Below are 16,850 nucleotides of genomic sequence, written 5' to 3' on the forward strand. Positions count from 1 at the left end.
GTGTTTAGTGCCAGTAAAAAAATTTTCGGTTTGTGTTAGCTGTAAAGTTGCGTTCTTCATCTTACACTTCCTGTATGAAGGGTTTCAGCTCACAAAGTTGGCAGGACAAGTGCTTTGAAATTGGCAGTACCTGAGTTTTATTCGTAGGCCATGAGCCATCCTCCTCTTCAATAAATGCGTAGTTATCCATTTCGTTGATTCATTTCCAGACTGAACCATCTGTTGTGATTGTGTGCCTCCTTTCAGGCGCAACTTGCCGGGCGATCGTGAGCGTGCCCTGGAGGTGATGACGTCTGCCCTGCAGAAAAAGGAGAACCAGGTGCCCGACATCCTGTGCCTCTGCGGCCGCATCTACAAGGACAAGTTTGTCGAGTCGGACTACACGGACCAGGAGAGTTTGAAAAACGCCATCCACTGGTAAGTCGGCCTTCCACGCTTCAGTGTCGACGTCAAGGTGCCACACTCCTGCTGTTGGGCCAATTGCATCTTAGCTGGGCCATTGCTTTTTTGATGCTTGGTGGTTTTGATCATTGAGTTTCGTGCTAAAAATCACTAGAGGAAAATCTGGTGCTGTGGTTCTTCATCTAGCATGGGAATGATGGTTAGTAAAGTATGCACTGCTCGTAATGTAAGCTGCTGGAGTTGTGAATTTCCACATCATAAGTGGTACCACACTAACCAAAATATTTTCACAGGCTGTTGCACTCTCTACCAAAAATTTTAATTCAAAAACTAATAGCCTATGAGGTTATTGACACCAATACAGTCTATTAAGTCTATTAGTGTACAGTCGAACCCGGCTATATCGAACTTGCTAAAGAATGCCTATCAGTGATAAGGGCATAATTTGATATAAGCCTGCTAAAAAACTTGACGTTATAAAAGCACATGCCATTTATAAAATCACTTTATTGATGAAACTAGCTTAGTTTCGCATGAAATAGTCCTCTATTTTCTTCTGCTTGGGCAATTTCGCTGCCTGCAACACACATACTTCTCCACATTGTCTAAAGAGTCGTAGCAGCTGAGGCTGCAACCTTCCACATTCGCGCAACAGCACCGGACTAGTGCGAGTGCACCAAACACCTTCGAGGATGTGGGTAAAGGACCATCATTGCTTTCCTCATTGTGTCCGCTTTCACTTGGGATCGGTACGATGTCGGCAATGTAGTCTTCATTTTCTGCCTCTCCTGTGGTTGTGACACCATCATCAGCACTCACAAACTCGTCGACCATTGACTCGTCAACGACTTTCGGAAATCTTTACAGCTTGCTCCAAGCTTTGGCAGTACTGGCAACGGCTTCGTCGCACACATCAGAATTTTGTCATCACCGGGCACGTGGAAGCCGGCACGTTTGAAGCAATTTCAGATTAATCACTTGTACACGGCCGTGCGTACGCGTCAGGCGCCACGGGCACCGGGTCGTGAGTTTGTCTACTTTAGCCCTAATCTCCCCCTTATTCTTCAAGATCGTGCTGTGAGTGCTCCTCGGAATCTTGCATGCTGCGGGGTCATCCAACTTCTAACTGCGTTCCACCAGATTTATGACTTCAAGCTTCACAGTGAAAAGCGAATTCTGCCGCTTCATCACGGTAACACTGTGGGAGAAGGCCCACAAGGTGCAGACACAATGAACCAGGAAAGCAGCGAGACAACTCGCACTTGCGCCATCTTGCACGACGAGGGCACAAGAGCCTCTGATTGGCTGTCTGAGCAAGCGCTGCGTGTGGGCCAGGATCATTTATTGAAAGGGGGTGTCGACGGCTCGCCCGACGCAGCGCGGTCACGGTAGCGAGAGTGGTTGGATAGAGCCGCGCCGCCAGGTGTTTCCGCCGCCGCGAGGGAAAGCCAACTTCTGGGGGCACTTTTGCGCCGCTTGTTGTTCGATGTATTGGGAGTCGCTGCTATTTTTGGTCGATGTAAGCGTAATTTTTGCTATATATACTCATTGTAACTATACCGTGTTCAGAAATTGTTCAATATACAGAATAATTCGATGTAAACGGGTTTGATATGGTCAGGTTTGACTGTGTTAGTCTAATAGATTTGTTGGTGCATTGGTCTATTAGTCTAATAGGTCTATTGGTGTATTAGTCTAATAGGTCTATTAGTGCCATGGCAGCCGCATTCCGATGGGGGTGAAATGCGAAAACACCCATGTACTTAGATTTAGGTGCACATTGAAGAACCCCAGCTGGTCACAATTTCTGGAGTCCCCCACTATGGTATGCCTCATAATCAGATTGTGGTTCTGGCAGGCAAAACCCCATAATTTAATTTTTTAGGACTATTAGTGTATTACTCTAATTGCCCTATTAGTGTAATAGTTTAGTAGGCCTATTAGTGTATTAGTCTAATAGGTCTGTTAGTGTGTTAGTCTAATAAGTCTATTGTGAAAGAAAATGTTGCAATGCACCAGCTACAGAACGAAAAACAGGCATAATTGCTAATATTGTTAGAAGCCTTCGTTAGCACATTGTGTATTTTTACAGATCCCTCTTTCGACATCTTTTTCACGCCAGCAATCTTGATTGCCAGCGCTTTTCGACTATAGGACGTCCTTTTTAGAAAGTGTTTAAAAAAACCTGGGCAGAAAAATACTCACGTATACAAACATTTAAAGCAGGGGTGCTAGTTCTGCTAATAAATGTTTAAGCTCGTAATATTTGTGTCTAAATTGGAATAATAAGGCTCCGCAATGCTAAATCAATTTTAAGACTAAATGTGATAAGCTAGCTCGAAATTGTTTGTTTGTTTGTTTGTTTGTTTGTTTATACTGTCAGTCCAAGGATGGCCCAACCATTACAGGAGTGGATAGAAATACAACAAAAAATATACAAAATATCAGTACATGTAGAACAAAGAACAATACAATAGCATTATCTGTAAAAAGTGACATGCAGTGATTTAAGACAAAACACTCGCAATATGCGCATCAGAAACAAATGCTATGATGCAGTCTTATCCGGAAAAATGAGATTCTCCAAACCAGCAGTAAAATCACTGACAGAGGAACATGTGACAAGTAAATTCGGTAATTCATCCCATTCTCTGATTGCCCTAGGAAAGAAACTGTACTTGAATATATCATTCCGTGTAACTGGCGGGTGTATGTATAAACTGTGCTTGTGTCTGGACCGTTGATCTGGTGAAATTATACAGAAATCAGTGAAATTAAGTTTAACCTGATTATGAATAATTAGGTATAAAAATTTCAGTCGGTCAAACTTAATCCTTAGTTCTAAAGCGGAGAGGTTTGCACGTCTGCATAGTTCAGTAGGAGAGTGCACACGCTGATACTTATTAAATATAAATCTGGAGGCGAGTCGTTGAACTCTGTCCAATTTATGACGGTTGGTTTCAGTGTGTGGATCCCATACAATGTTAGTGTGTTCTATAATTTCACTCCGAGCTTTTCACTTCAGGTGTTGCGCTGTAGAGTCTTCGCCTGAGACCCCATAAGACTTTATTTGCCCTGCTACAGACCTGTTTGATATGCGCATTCCATTTCAAATCTTGAGTAAATATTAGTCCTACATATTTATATTCTGTTACTCTATTTAGTTCCTGTGAACCTATGCTGTATTTGTACCGCGAAGTCACCTTCTTTCTTGTTATAGTCATACAAACGAATTTTACTGGGTTCAGTGACATTTGTCATTCATTACACCATTTTAATATTCTTTGTAAAATGTTGTTAAGTTCTAACTGGTCACTTAAAGATTCGATCCTGTTGTAAATGACGCAGTCGTCTGCAAACAACCTTAGTGGAACAGTTGTATCAGAAGGCAAGTCATTAATAAATATAGGAAATAAAAGAGGACCCAGGACACTGCCTTGGGGTACTCCAGACAAAACTGGTTTGGGCATGGATTTAATTTTATTTATTTCAACATACTGCTCACGAGACTGAAGGTAGGATTTAAGCCACTTACTAATGTTTGGATTTCTAAATATTTCATTCGTTTTTAAGAGGAGTTTAGGATGTGATACTTTGTCGAACGCTTTGGCGAAGTCTAAAAAAATTGGGTCGGCCTGTCCTCGGCAATTTAAAGTTTGTGAAAGATCGTGAACGGTTTGAACAAGCTGCGTTATTGTAGACAACTTCTTGCGAAAACCATGTTGTGCTGGTGATAATAACTTGTAAGCTTCCATGTAATTTGACAGATGTTTACAAACTATATGCTCAAGTAGTTTGGAGCAGGTACTCGTAAGAGAAATAGGCCTGTAGTTTTCTACCTCAGATGGGCTCCCACTTTTGTGAACTGGTATTATTTTAGCTTGCTTCTAGGCTGTAGGAAATGTTCCCTGGGTGAGCGAAGATTGAATGACTATGGTAAGATATTTAGCAACCCACGGAGCATATCTATATAGGAACTCATTCGGGATGCCATCGGGGCTGGGGGTTTTCTTAATGTTAATGCGCAGAAGAAGGTTTAGGACTCCTGCCTCGTTGATGAGATGGTCAGATGCTGAAGGGCGGTCAGAAGTGTCATGAAAGTACGGAAGTGTGCCATCATCATTGGTGAACACGGAGCAAAAAAAGGAATTGAAATTTTCTGTACATTCTTGGCTAATCCTTTCATCCTTGTCATTGTGTTGTCTTTTAGAAGGGTTCAGATATCTCCAAAATTTACTAGGTGCGTTATGAAGAAAATTTTTCAGTGTTATATTGAAGAATCTCTCCTTGGATTCCTTGATCAGCCGGTTTAGGTCGAGCTTCGTGTTATGAAGCAAAGTCTTGTTTTGGGCGCTAGGATCTCGAGAACAAGCTTTTCGTTTCCTTTTTATCCTCCGTTTGACATGTATTATTTACCTTGTAATCCATGGGTTATTTCGTGTACATTTTTTGACGCCTGTTTATAATAATAAAAAAATGATGCCACCCGACACGACAGAACAATTAGAAAGCACACAAAATCAACATAACATGTTCTCCGTGTTACATCGAGACTGTAGGCTATAAGGAACAACTCTAGGCAGAAAGATTGCACAGCTTTGTTGGAAAGAGGCATGTACTTTGATTTAGGTGCACGTTAAAGAACCCCAGGTGGCCCAAATTTCCAGAGTCCTCCACTATGGTGTGCCTCATAATAAGATCGGGATTTTGGCATGTAGAGCCCCATAATTAAATTTTTGAACGGGCATGTCATTGCTGCAATGCGCACAACAATCGGCCTGATGATACTGTACTGAAGTACGTCCACCGTATGGATTAAAAAAAGAGTGCAACCTTTATCCTGTACTATAGAATCATAAATAAGTAGAATACTAATTACCTCCAAATGGTAGAATCGGCACAGGAGAAAACACTGCACTGTGATGCATGCTGATAGAGCCACAAAGAAATGAAGCACAGGTGAAAGATAGTTGCCTTCCATTGTTTTAAAGTCACACAGCGACCACATTATGCAACTATCCAAATATACTACTGCACGAATAAGATTGCACAGGTGCTAACACAACGTGTCCGTTAAAAACACATAGTTGACTCACTAACGAACATGCACGCCTTGCCTTGACATGACAGCTGCCAATGCACACCTGCTGTGTGCAACTACAGCTGACTGTGGTGGCAGTTTTACGTTCTTCCTTCCCGCCGTGTCCCGTCTCTGCGATACTGCTCTTTGATGCTAATAAATATTATGGCCTTCTATATGCCGTATCAAGTCAGCAATTTAGGTTACAAGTTTAGCATTTTTTGTGCGCACCTCACCGTTGTTTGCAACCTCAAACTTCAGTGGCAAACAAATATGGTTGCTGCTATTGCACCATCGTTTGTAAGCTCACCGGGCTCCATGACCCTGCCTTGTAGATTACGGTCGTTTTCTTTTTTTTTTTCCGCAGGGAAGTATTTGCTGTGCTGTAAACACTAGCTGATTCGTAAACGACTCACAATGACAAGGCTGGACAGAGGCCTATTTATGCAGCATCGTCAGTGAAGCAAAATTGGCAAGATCATGTAGGCGTGCGTCGCTTTCGTGTACGTCATCGATAGGAGACAGTTTCACTAGCTTAGTGCGCTGAAACTAATGCAAACGTGCGAATGCATTGTGCTGCACATTTGTACAGCAGACTGCTTAATGATTCAGCGAATAAATAGAAGCACCTCTCCATGCAAGCAAACAGTACCCTATATAGTCTTAACTTTGAATAAACTTTCACCCTCGCATTGAAAAATTTGAAATTTGGCGCCAGATGGGTTATACCAAAGTAGTTTTTTGTGTTTGTGTGACTCAAAATATGTCAAGAAAAATTATTAAGAAACACAATATTTTGATCGTTTTAGTTGTGGACACCAGAAAAGTGTCTGAATCGCCTGCCATATAGGGGCAGCAAAAGTCACTAGCATTGGCCGACTGGCACATGGTCAAACTCTTGCTGCCGCCATGCAATCCATGCAATCCATGCAATCCATGCAATCTGCACTTCGTCATTCAATGGCAGCACAGAAATGTACAGTCGTTTCGCTTGGCACAAAGATCAAGGTCTTTAGGGCGTTGGACAGTGGGTGCTAGAAAAACGACATTGCCACGGACTTCAACGTTGCACCAAGCACTCTCTCATAAATCCTGAACGCAAGGAAGGAGCTAGAAGAAATTCAATGCCAACGGCACTGTGAAAAAGGACCACAAGCGTGTTAGGCCTTGCCATCACCAGGATGTTGAGCTGATGGAGAGATCTTGTTTCTGTGGTTTAAAGATGTAAAAGTATGCAACCTACCCATATCTGGTGCTCTTCTCCAAATGAAAGCGAAGAGTTTAAAGACTGCCATGAGATTCTTTGCTTGTCGTATGTGCTCAAGTAGCACCAAACAAAGATTGCATTGTTTTTTAGATAAACTGATTTATGCATGCAGTCAGCATCGCTGTTGTTGTGACAATTTTAGCTCTTCAGCCGAGAATGAAAGGTGAAGTCACACGTTTGTAACAAGCTTTGAATTCCAAAATTGTACAATTTTGCAACTTTGTGTTGTCCATCTTTAAGCACCCTTTCATTGAGTGCATGTGCAGATTTGTTCACCTGAGTTTATGTACGTATCTTTATAATGCATATCAGATATATAACAAACAAATGTTCACTACTTCGTTACAGCAAGGTTCAACTGTAATTGAATGCATCATTTTGTAGTATAGGTGTTGTGTCTACACATAATGTGTGATCTCTCCGAAATGCTGGTTCTTTATGCATATTATCATGCAGTGGTAAATTTAGCACCTGATGTCTACAGAATGAGGATCCATGTTTTAAGAAGTTTTTTGATAAATCGGGTTCGCTGCCATATATCAATTGTCACTCAGCTCATGCTTGATGCTTTATTTTCTTTTATGCCCACGTGAAGTTATTGTATTTCTTGTTTCCACAAATCTTTAAGTTGTTTAACATAAAGAAATGCCCATGTTGTGATAATTTGACAAGCCCTAAAAAAAACCTTTAAGCTCATCAGAATTTTTTTAGAGCCCTTTGCTACGGCTTCTTTTTTAGCCCATTTTTCACTTCGGAGTATTAAGATGCTCGAAACCACTTCATTTTTTGTGAAAGTGTGCCATAGCCAAATTAGTTATGTTTTGATGTATAGTACTGATGTATTTCTCATGTTTCTAAACTGCCTCCTCGGTAGCTCTTCTAATTGCAGTAACTAATTAATGGAGCACTTTGTCCGACCGGCTTACCATGTGCGACTGATTCATTGCAGGTACCGCAAGGGATTCGAGGTCCAACCTAATGAGTACGCTGGTGTAAACCTGGCCACGTTACTCGTGATAGACGGGCATGAGCTGTCCAAGTCGACCGAGCTACAGCAGATCAGTCTGCGCCTCAACAACCTCATAGGGCTGAAGGGCTCACTGGACAACCTGGAGGACTATTGGGATGTGGCCACTTTCTTTGAGATCAGCGTCCTGGCCGAGAACTACACCAAAGCCATCCAGGCTGCCGAGTGCATGTTCAAGCTGAAGCCACCCGACTGGTGCGTCTTGCCATCCAGAGCATGTCTGTTGTTTAGAAGGGCGCAGCTGGTAATAAGCTTGCGTGAACAATGCGAATTCAAAGCAAATAATAATAGTGTCGAATAAATTCAAAGCGAATAGTTTGAGTTGTTGTGTAATTTGCATAAATCCTTGATGCCACAGCTAAATCTGACAAAAGTAGAAGAAAAGGGTCCATTACTTACAAAGATATAAATGATTTCATTGGAAGAAACAATTCGTTTTCAATGTTCAATGTGCTGTTATAGAGATATTTTTTGAAAAAGAGCTAATTGAAAATTTTTTACAATGCTAGCAGTACATAAGGTTAATTTACACGCTTTTGCTCAGTATTGTGGTTCAGTCTACTTGAAGTTTTGTGATGGTCAACGACATGGAGTCAATTTATATTCACCCATCGTGCATCTTTGGGTGAATAGGGGATCTTAGAATAATTAAGCAGATACTAAAAATAGGTTGGCCACTGTAAACAAATTTCTCTTCCCTGTGAGTTTTATTATTTCTGTATTAATCCAATAAAATCAGAAAAACACTCCTTGGTAAAAAAAATTGATAATTCAGATTTATTAAAACTGCATTTATTGTCTTCAGTTATGATCACATGATCGTGTTGTGGCTATATTCGCTGAAAAGAAATGTGGGAAAAGGTGCAAGTTTCGTTGTGGCAACAATCTTCTTGCATAACCTGCTCATCAAGCTTTGCTTATGAATGAAAAATTCAAACGAACCACCCTTGATAATTAAGGAATTAGAACCTGAGCATGCTCTTTTGGATGATATGCACCTTCACCTTGCCAAGCACATTCATGTACTGCTGTGTCGATGGAATGACGCATCTGCGGCAATGTTTACGTGGGGGTCGACTGCACGCTTGAAATAGTAGATGAGAAGGAGAAGTTCTGTGAAGTCGTTACCAGCTTCTGAGAGTAATTGGTTGCTGTTGCAGAAAATCGCAGCCGTGCTGTTGCTGCTCTTCATGACATGCAGTAGACGAGCGAGTCATTGCGATACCACGCTCAGATTGCGAGTCAAAACATGAAAGCGGAACTGCCAGCAGCGTTCCACATGTATGGGCAGTTGTTTCCTGCTGTTTTACTTAAGCATGATGCGACCATACTGGGAGGATAGTAAAGTAGTATTAGGCGTATGCCCTAGACGAAATCATTGAGCCCCAAGTTTTCTGGAGGATGCATGCCTGAGACAGGCCTGTCCTTTCACTTACTGTGCTTTATATACTGGCTTTTTCTGCATCTGGTGCAAACATTGAAAAGGAATTCTCACATGTTTCATTCTGTAGATCGAAAGGAGCGTGCCATAATGACTGTTTCCAACATTAGTAAATATGCATGTATATATTGCAGTAAATTGTGGTGGTATTAAACCCTTCTACTATTGTAAATTTAGATTGTAAATTACAAACATTCCTGTAGTTATATTGCAGATATGTTTCTGCGAGATAGGCTATTTTTAGTGTGTTTCAAAGCTAAAGGTGAATGATGAAAAAAAAAAAAAACCCGAGAACTATGGATTTTAATGTGCTGTCAAAGAATTATTCTAATAAACTTGGATTTTTCTGCAAAAGGTAAACTCTCGCCTACAATGTTGCCTCAAAATAAACTACGTAATTGCAGAACCCTAGCTACAGTAGCCGACCGATTTTTCAGACTCCAAATATTCAAACTTGATGGTTATTCCGGACTTCACATAAGTGCACCAACAGGGTTCCCATAGAGCTCATGCATTTTCCCGACTGATTTTTCGGACGAGATAAAGCCAGAAGTTCTGTTTTCCGGAAAGGCCACAGCATTTACAGTGTGTGCTTGAATGTGTCTGTAGCTTTGTCATGAGTCACCTATTGTATTTGCTGTGTGGAGGGAATGAGTGTTAAGCAGCTGCTGTCTCCCCATCTTCATCATTGTTGGTACAGCTAACCCTGCTCTGAGTGACATCAAGCCCTCCTTCTTAGTCGCTATCTGCAGTTCTTTGCCACTGAAATTATGTGGCCCATTTGCTACAGGCTTTATTTTTGGGTCATGCATTCACAGAGCAAGATTTTGCATATATCCATGCTTGTCTTTGAAACGCTGCTTTTGGTGGTCCTTGTGGTACTTTCTGCAGGTACTTGAAGTCAACGTTTGGCAACATCAAGCTCATCAGCCGGTTCCGGAAAAGGCCCGAGGACGTGGAGTGCAGTGCTGAAGAGCAGGTGAGCTCCTTCTCCCTTAGCAACATCTGCTGTCGGGCTAGTTGGTGTGTGGCTGAAAACAGTTTCGGGTTCAAAATAATAAACACAGGCAAGTGTACAAAGCTCCCCCTTTCTCCCTCACTGTCTCTTGCTGCCGCTCCCAAGCCTTCAGGAGGTTTCGCATGCTGCTCATGTTCACTATCGTATTTACTTGCATAATGAACACACTTCTTTTAAAAAGAAAATCAATGCAAAGTTAAACGGTGCATATGCTATGCCAGTTAAAATTTCAAGCAAATTATTTTCTGCGGCCACCACTAATCTGCGGTGCACTAAGATTGTATGCGATGACCAGTTACCAAAACATCGAACATAGACGGAAGTTATGGGCACAGGCCGAGTTTTTTAATTTGTCACGTTGAAAACACTCGTTCCAAATTGGAGCCTGTGCACGAGGAATCTGCATGTTTGGTCGCCTCTTCGGCTGCTTCAACTTCAATACCGTTGACCCGTAACAGGGAGTACTCTGTGGAGTCAAACGTGTTTGAGATGCCACTTGGCTTGAAACTTTCGCGAGAATTCTCATCACAAATCATACTCCACCACTCTAAGATCCATGTGCGCCATAGTTCCGTCAGTAACACTTTAATCTTGCCTCCTGAGATTGGACGATGATCACACTTGGCTGTATGAAGAGCGTCGTCCAGCCGCTGCTTGCCTTGAAGTCTGTAGCCATCGTGACCTGCTTCCTCGCTAAATGGCGAGCCTCGTTCTGCATCGCTTTGATTGATACACCGCAGTGTCTTCCTGGTAGTTTTGAGCTTTTCGCGCTGCCATATCCAATAGAATATGTGTACTTCATCAATGCGGAGTGCCTTGTTGATGTGCAGTTGCTGTTCTCTTAGTACATACCCAACAGTTTTGAGCTTAAGGCAGCAATTTTGTGTGACACTATTTACGAACCCGAAACTGGATTTGCTTTGTCTGTCCGGCCTGTAAGTTCCCTTGCACTGCGGCATTTGTAGTTGTGCCCTTATTCATGCATCAATTGTTTAATATAGGATACCGATCCCACATGCAACGTTTTGTGGCGCCAGCACTTTATCGTCATGCAGTCGTCTCGTTGTCGTCACTGTGCCACTGTCATCGTCACAGTTTTCATGCTATGGTAGTCATCGTAATGCCATCATTACCATTGTTTTGATCATGCTTTCGTTATTGTGTACAGTTGGGGAAGCTTACACAGGATTTCAAGAACCTTGCACTGAGGTGGCAGCCTGGCAATAGTTGAAGGAGTCATGCCATTGTTGTTATTGTCATGCAGCCATTTTCATTATGTTTTCGTTATTGTACACAGCTGGGAGTGTTTACACAGGATTGTAGGAATTTTTTGCAAGGGCGGCTGTGTGGCAGTAGTTTAAGGAGTACCATATTTTTGTGTATATAACTCGTACTGAAACTTCTAGAATTTTACCAGTAAAGTCGGGGTGTGGGTTATATGCGAAAATGCTTCACAGCAGTTCGGCGTGCACTGCCGTGAAGCCACAAGGCAAGGTTCTCTACCATTGAAAGTTTCGTTATCTCCTAGAGAACACCACTCTCTCCCCATCCTAGGGTGTTGAAGCTCCCTTCTTTCATGGTTCTCCTTTCTCCTCCTTGTGATGGTCACCATTTTGGGTTTAGTAGCTAGCTAATAGTGCATGTGGTGCTGACAAATTCTCATCACCCATTCCTCCAGCGCTCCCTCAGTCCGGGTGAAGTGTGTCGCGATGGGGTGATACGACGGTGAGCCAAATCACCATTAGGAATTTCGGCTCGGTTACGTTTGCTTCATAGCCATTTCCCCTGCGTTAGCTGTTCTGTCCGCGATGTCATCTGCTGTCATGTTAATGCTAGCTGCAAAATGATCCGATTCATGTCACATATCACGTGACTGATTCGGCTGCGATGACGTTAGGCATGTAAATCCAGCTTTGTCAGCATCGCCAAAGAAGGGGGGGGAACAGAGCCGCTCGCCAAAGATACGATATGGATAAGTCATGCATACGCAAATGGAGACGGTTTTTGCAAAGATTTGAGTGTTGTATGCAGTTATTTACACAAATTACACGCAATATTTTTTTTCTTTTTTTCTTTCCGGGCACTTATAATTGGGTGTGCAGGTTACTGGTGGTTGCGAGTTCTATGCAGAAAAAGATAACTGCTGTAAGTGTAATTGAGCTTGGAGCCGGTGGAGCTGCTGAAGTCTGCTGCCTTTTTCATGCTTCTGCGCTTAAATAGAAATAAGGTGTATCCATGGAATCCTTCAATACAAGAACTGCAGCGAGAGTTGAACTTGCATGTTTACTGTAATAACTGCTCGAATGCATAAGTGTTCTCTTTCATGTCATTGCAGTGTGGCATTAACAGGTGCAGTTATTAGGATCCTTAATTATTCAATCACATAAGGGTTCCCTTCTTGCACTTTGCATGAAAGAAAGGCGTAGCATGGGACAGCACTCTCCTGAAACTGTAGTTTTGTGGTACGTCGTTTTGGATGGCAGATTATGTTCACTATTAGCACCATCTTTGTTTCCATTTCCAGCTGCAACATATCATTATTTTATTTCCTTTGTCTTTTCCATTCATCCCATCTAATTATTGTGCTTACTCTTCAAAGTTTATATCTTGGTGTGCTTTAGGGTGCTATTGCTGCTTACTAGCGGTTCACCTTTAACATTGCTTGTGATTGCATTGTTTACTTCCTAGTTCGAGTTTCAATTTACTTATCCGTTTTCTGTTTAACATGCACAGGTGTTTGACTTTTGGGTGGATTTTTTCGTCACTGCTTATTCATCTGACATGGAGAACACCATACGGTTTCCCGTAAGTTTTTGGCAGATATTGCATTAGTGGCCTCGCAAGCATACACTTATGTCTTGCTTTACATCTGTGTCACGCACACACTGCTTTTCTCTATCGTTTCCAGATTCTGATATTGGAACCGACTAAAGTGCTTATGCCGAGCTATGTGACAGTGAATATGGGTGCTGAAGAGAAGTCCCTCGAGATCCGAAACCTCTGCATTGACACGCTCAGGGGAAATTGTCGCAGGATTCATGAGTGGCTCTTCAACGCTTCCTCCATCCGTAGTATTAGGTGAGTGAGCCATGCTTGAGTGTCTCTGAGATGCGATTTGCCGAGAGGGAAATGATGAAATTTGCAGCTTAACTTTTGCTTGCGCTGCTGGGATAGGAGAAGGCTGTTTATGTTAGTGTTATGTCTGCACAGCCGTTAGTGGCTGCCGACGACTTATTACGTGCAAGGAATAGGTAGCATAGCATCAGGCAGTCACTCATTAGTTGGAACAAACACTGGCAAGAATTCATTGTGGGAGGTGTGTTCATGCCTAAATGCCTGTGCTACTGGCAGATATGCTTCATCGTCATCATCTTTGACATGACACATCAATTTGTAAATGCATTAGTTTTTCAATCAAGATCGTCCCAAACTGCTAGAGGAATGCTTTTGGAAAACTATTAACTGGAATGGCAATGATGCATTTCAGTAGCACACTTTGCAGACAGATATCTGAAAAGTGGTGCTAGTGTCAAGATTTCTGCAACGCGGTAGTGAAGGGATGGACTTCATTGCTGCTCGGCTTCAATTTTGCACTTGGAGCGAGTGCCCTAATTCGAATAGTAAAGAGTTGGTGAATCTGTCTTAATCATCTATGCAAAAATTGCAATTTCTCGTGAAGATAATTTCCACCTCTTCTGGAAATCCCTTTTAAATGGTGGAACAGCGTTGTTGCAGCGTTCATCCCTGTCTAATTTTGTTCGATTGTTACTGCTTCACGCTGTACACCCTCGCAACCTAATGAAATACCAACTAGCCAAGTCTGCCACACTTATATAAGTGTTGCCACAAGTAATGTTTTTAAAATTTTGTTCTAACTAAAAAGAAGCAGGTGGTGTATCATCGTGAGAGTTAATAAAAATTTTCGGCACACAGGTAGAGTGCAGCCACACCTGTTGTTTCCTTTGCATCTCAGCACTTAACATGGCATTTTTAAACTTGCAATAACGACTTACGATTTTGCTGGAGGTTAACACTACTGTTAGGTCAGTGTGAGAGCTGCAAGACTGAAAGTGGGCCTTCCACATAACAACCTCTCCATTTCAGCCAATACAAGCGTGACGAGCGGTGCCTGTTCCTGTACGTGCATCAGAACTCGGACGACTTCCAGATGTATTTCCCAACAGCGGCACTCAAGAACCGCTTCTACGACCTCGTCCTGGCCATGACAGCAAACCAGGAAGGAGTGGTCATGGATATTGACCTCGATGATGGGTCCGGGTGCATTCAGGTGTGTGGAATGTCACAGCGCAATGTCGTTGCTGTGCTAGTACAGTAAGACCTTGTTAATTTGGAGTACACGAGACTGAAAAAAAGTCCATATTAACCGAATGCCAAATTATCGAGGGTATCAGGAAAACAATAAACAAGTGCTTCTGCATCAACGCACTTTTATTTGCTAAATAAATCAGCACATCCTATTTCTATTTCGCACAAAAGCAGTGCGGAAGCTGCAATTCTCGTCATCTTGTGACTGATTGGAGCTCTCAGAGGCAGAGGCCTCATGACTTCCTTCACAGTGTGACCACGGCACGTCTCTTCAGCTGATACACACTTTTCACTACCACGTGCACATCCCTACTATTTTTTTCAGCAGTGAGCTGGTCACCAACAGATCGTCTGCCTATTGCGATGTAGCCAGTGCTTTTCATCCTCGACAGCTTCGCATTGGGTCAAAACGAAACTACTGTTTGCCACACGCGCTGCGGACCAAACTTTGGCTGCTGTCAACGCAATCATGAATGGTGACCTTGTAATTCTGAAGACACATGGCCGAAGCACGCACCAATCAAAATGAAACTACTATTTGCTCCAACTGCGGCCGAAACCACAGTCGTTATATGATCGCTCTCGATGCACTCATGGATGGCAACTATGTCGTTTTGAAGGTACACAGCCGAAGCGTACACCGAGTCAAGGTGAAACTGCTGCGTGCTGCAACCACTGCAGGCCAAACCGTGGTCACTGTCGACGTCATCATGGTCAGCGACTATGAAGTTATGAAGGCTGACACGGTGTTTTGTGCTGTGGTTGATGCAAGAATAAAGGCTTTCAAGACGCAAACAGGCACGGAGCGTTGCTGTCATTCACGTATGAGTCAGCTGATGACAATGGCAATGTAGACGCCGCCACCTCATTTCGGAAGGATGCTAACGCCGTTTTTGCTCTTTTGCATCACACATTTGAGGCGCTCCGCCCTCGCTGAGAGTTGTCCGAGAGTTGTCCGATTTAATCGATGTAACCGATGTACTGCCAAATATGTCCGAATTAACGAGAGTTTGATTGCATTAAACAGTGCATACGCCTGCTGGGACCAGAGTACGAGTCTGAATTATTTGATTTTTCACATTAACAAGGTTTTACTGTGTGTGATATCTTTTTGGAACTACAGTGGCACACTACTTGAACAATCACTTTCAGCATACTACTTTTACTTGTATATGATGCAATATCCAGTGCCATGCTTGTAGGAATGGTGAGCATGTTATTGATGCCCAGCTGATGCAACCACTGATACCCAAGACGTAATGTTGTATAAAGAAATCGCGTGAGCTTGTAGAGATTTGATCTTCAAGTTTGAATTGAATACGAACTGGCCTTGTACTTTGGTAAGCTTCGAAATTTCAAAATTCAAACTGAAATAAATCGAACTGTGATATAGTTAACCTCTTAAACACTGTTTCCTAATAGGGATGTGCGATTATTCAAAATTTTCGAATAACGAATTGAATAGGGTCCTATTCAATCCGGTTTTCGAATCGCGTAGTCACTATTGGTGAATGAAAATATTTTTCTAATACTTTTCTAATGTTCCTGAGCATCAACTGCATCAAAAAAACATAAAATTGGGGCAAAAGAACAGTTGTTTTCATCCCCACAGGCACAATATAGACATAAAGCTCGAGAACTTGCGTAGCGGAGCAGGCTTTGTCCCTTGGTTCGCCACACTTCACAGGTTGTACAGCTAACATTCGCCCTCTCTGAAGAGCCTTGTGCAGGAAGAAAAACCTACTTGTTTGCTCCTAATGCCCCAATTGTGCTTTTTCATTAAACAACGCTTCATAACATACTGTGTTATGACAAAAACTTGCGAACCTTAAATATGCTGGGATGTAGACATTGTTTTATATTAATTCAGTTTCAGTTTATTATTTGTTCATAACAATTGGTTACAAGAAATAGTATACAGACAAGGGTCCCAAAGTCAGAGACTGCACTGGGACCCTTGTATTAGAAGTTATATAAAAAAATAATGCAGAATACAGAGCAGAGAAACAGAATACGAAATAAGCAAAATATAACCAAGAAACTGAGTGATGACACACATAAAAAAACAAAAGGAAGAGGAAAGATGCACAATCAATGGTAATTACACAGCTACAAATTAGCAAAATAGTGTTATAGGAAATTAATCAGACAGCAAATAATTCTTGAGTTCATATTTGAAAGAGTACAAGAAAGATGACAATTTAATGGAATATGGAAGACTGTTCCAAAGCTTGAACGTGCAAAAAGACGAAGCCATCTTTCCGTAATTAGTATGACATAAAGGCAACA

General features: G+C 42.1%; 1 protein-coding gene across 11 annotated transcripts in view; it reads left to right on the top strand.

Annotated features, from left to right (window-relative positions):
* Ask1 (apoptotic signal-regulating kinase 1) overlaps positions 1-16,850 on the top strand; it is a 113,466-nt gene that overhangs the window by 26,035 nt on the left and 70,581 nt on the right. For all 11 annotated transcript variants that reach the window (XM_070538579.1, XM_070538581.1, XM_070538580.1 and 8 more), the window contains 6 exons: positions 247-417; positions 7,699-7,971; positions 10,109-10,196; positions 12,969-13,040; positions 13,144-13,313; positions 14,340-14,523. In XM_070538579.1, the coding sequence (XP_070394680.1) occupies positions 247-417; positions 7,699-7,971; positions 10,109-10,196; positions 12,969-13,040; positions 13,144-13,313; positions 14,340-14,523 (958 nt within the window). The remainder of the gene's footprint in view (positions 1-246; positions 418-7,698; positions 7,972-10,108; positions 10,197-12,968; positions 13,041-13,143; positions 13,314-14,339; positions 14,524-16,850) is intronic.

This window comes from Dermacentor albipictus, chromosome 5, assembly GCF_038994185.2.
Source record: "Dermacentor albipictus isolate Rhodes 1998 colony chromosome 5, USDA_Dalb.pri_finalv2, whole genome shotgun sequence".
In the NCBI taxonomy this organism is placed as follows: domain Eukaryota; kingdom Metazoa; phylum Arthropoda; class Arachnida; order Ixodida; family Ixodidae; genus Dermacentor; species Dermacentor albipictus.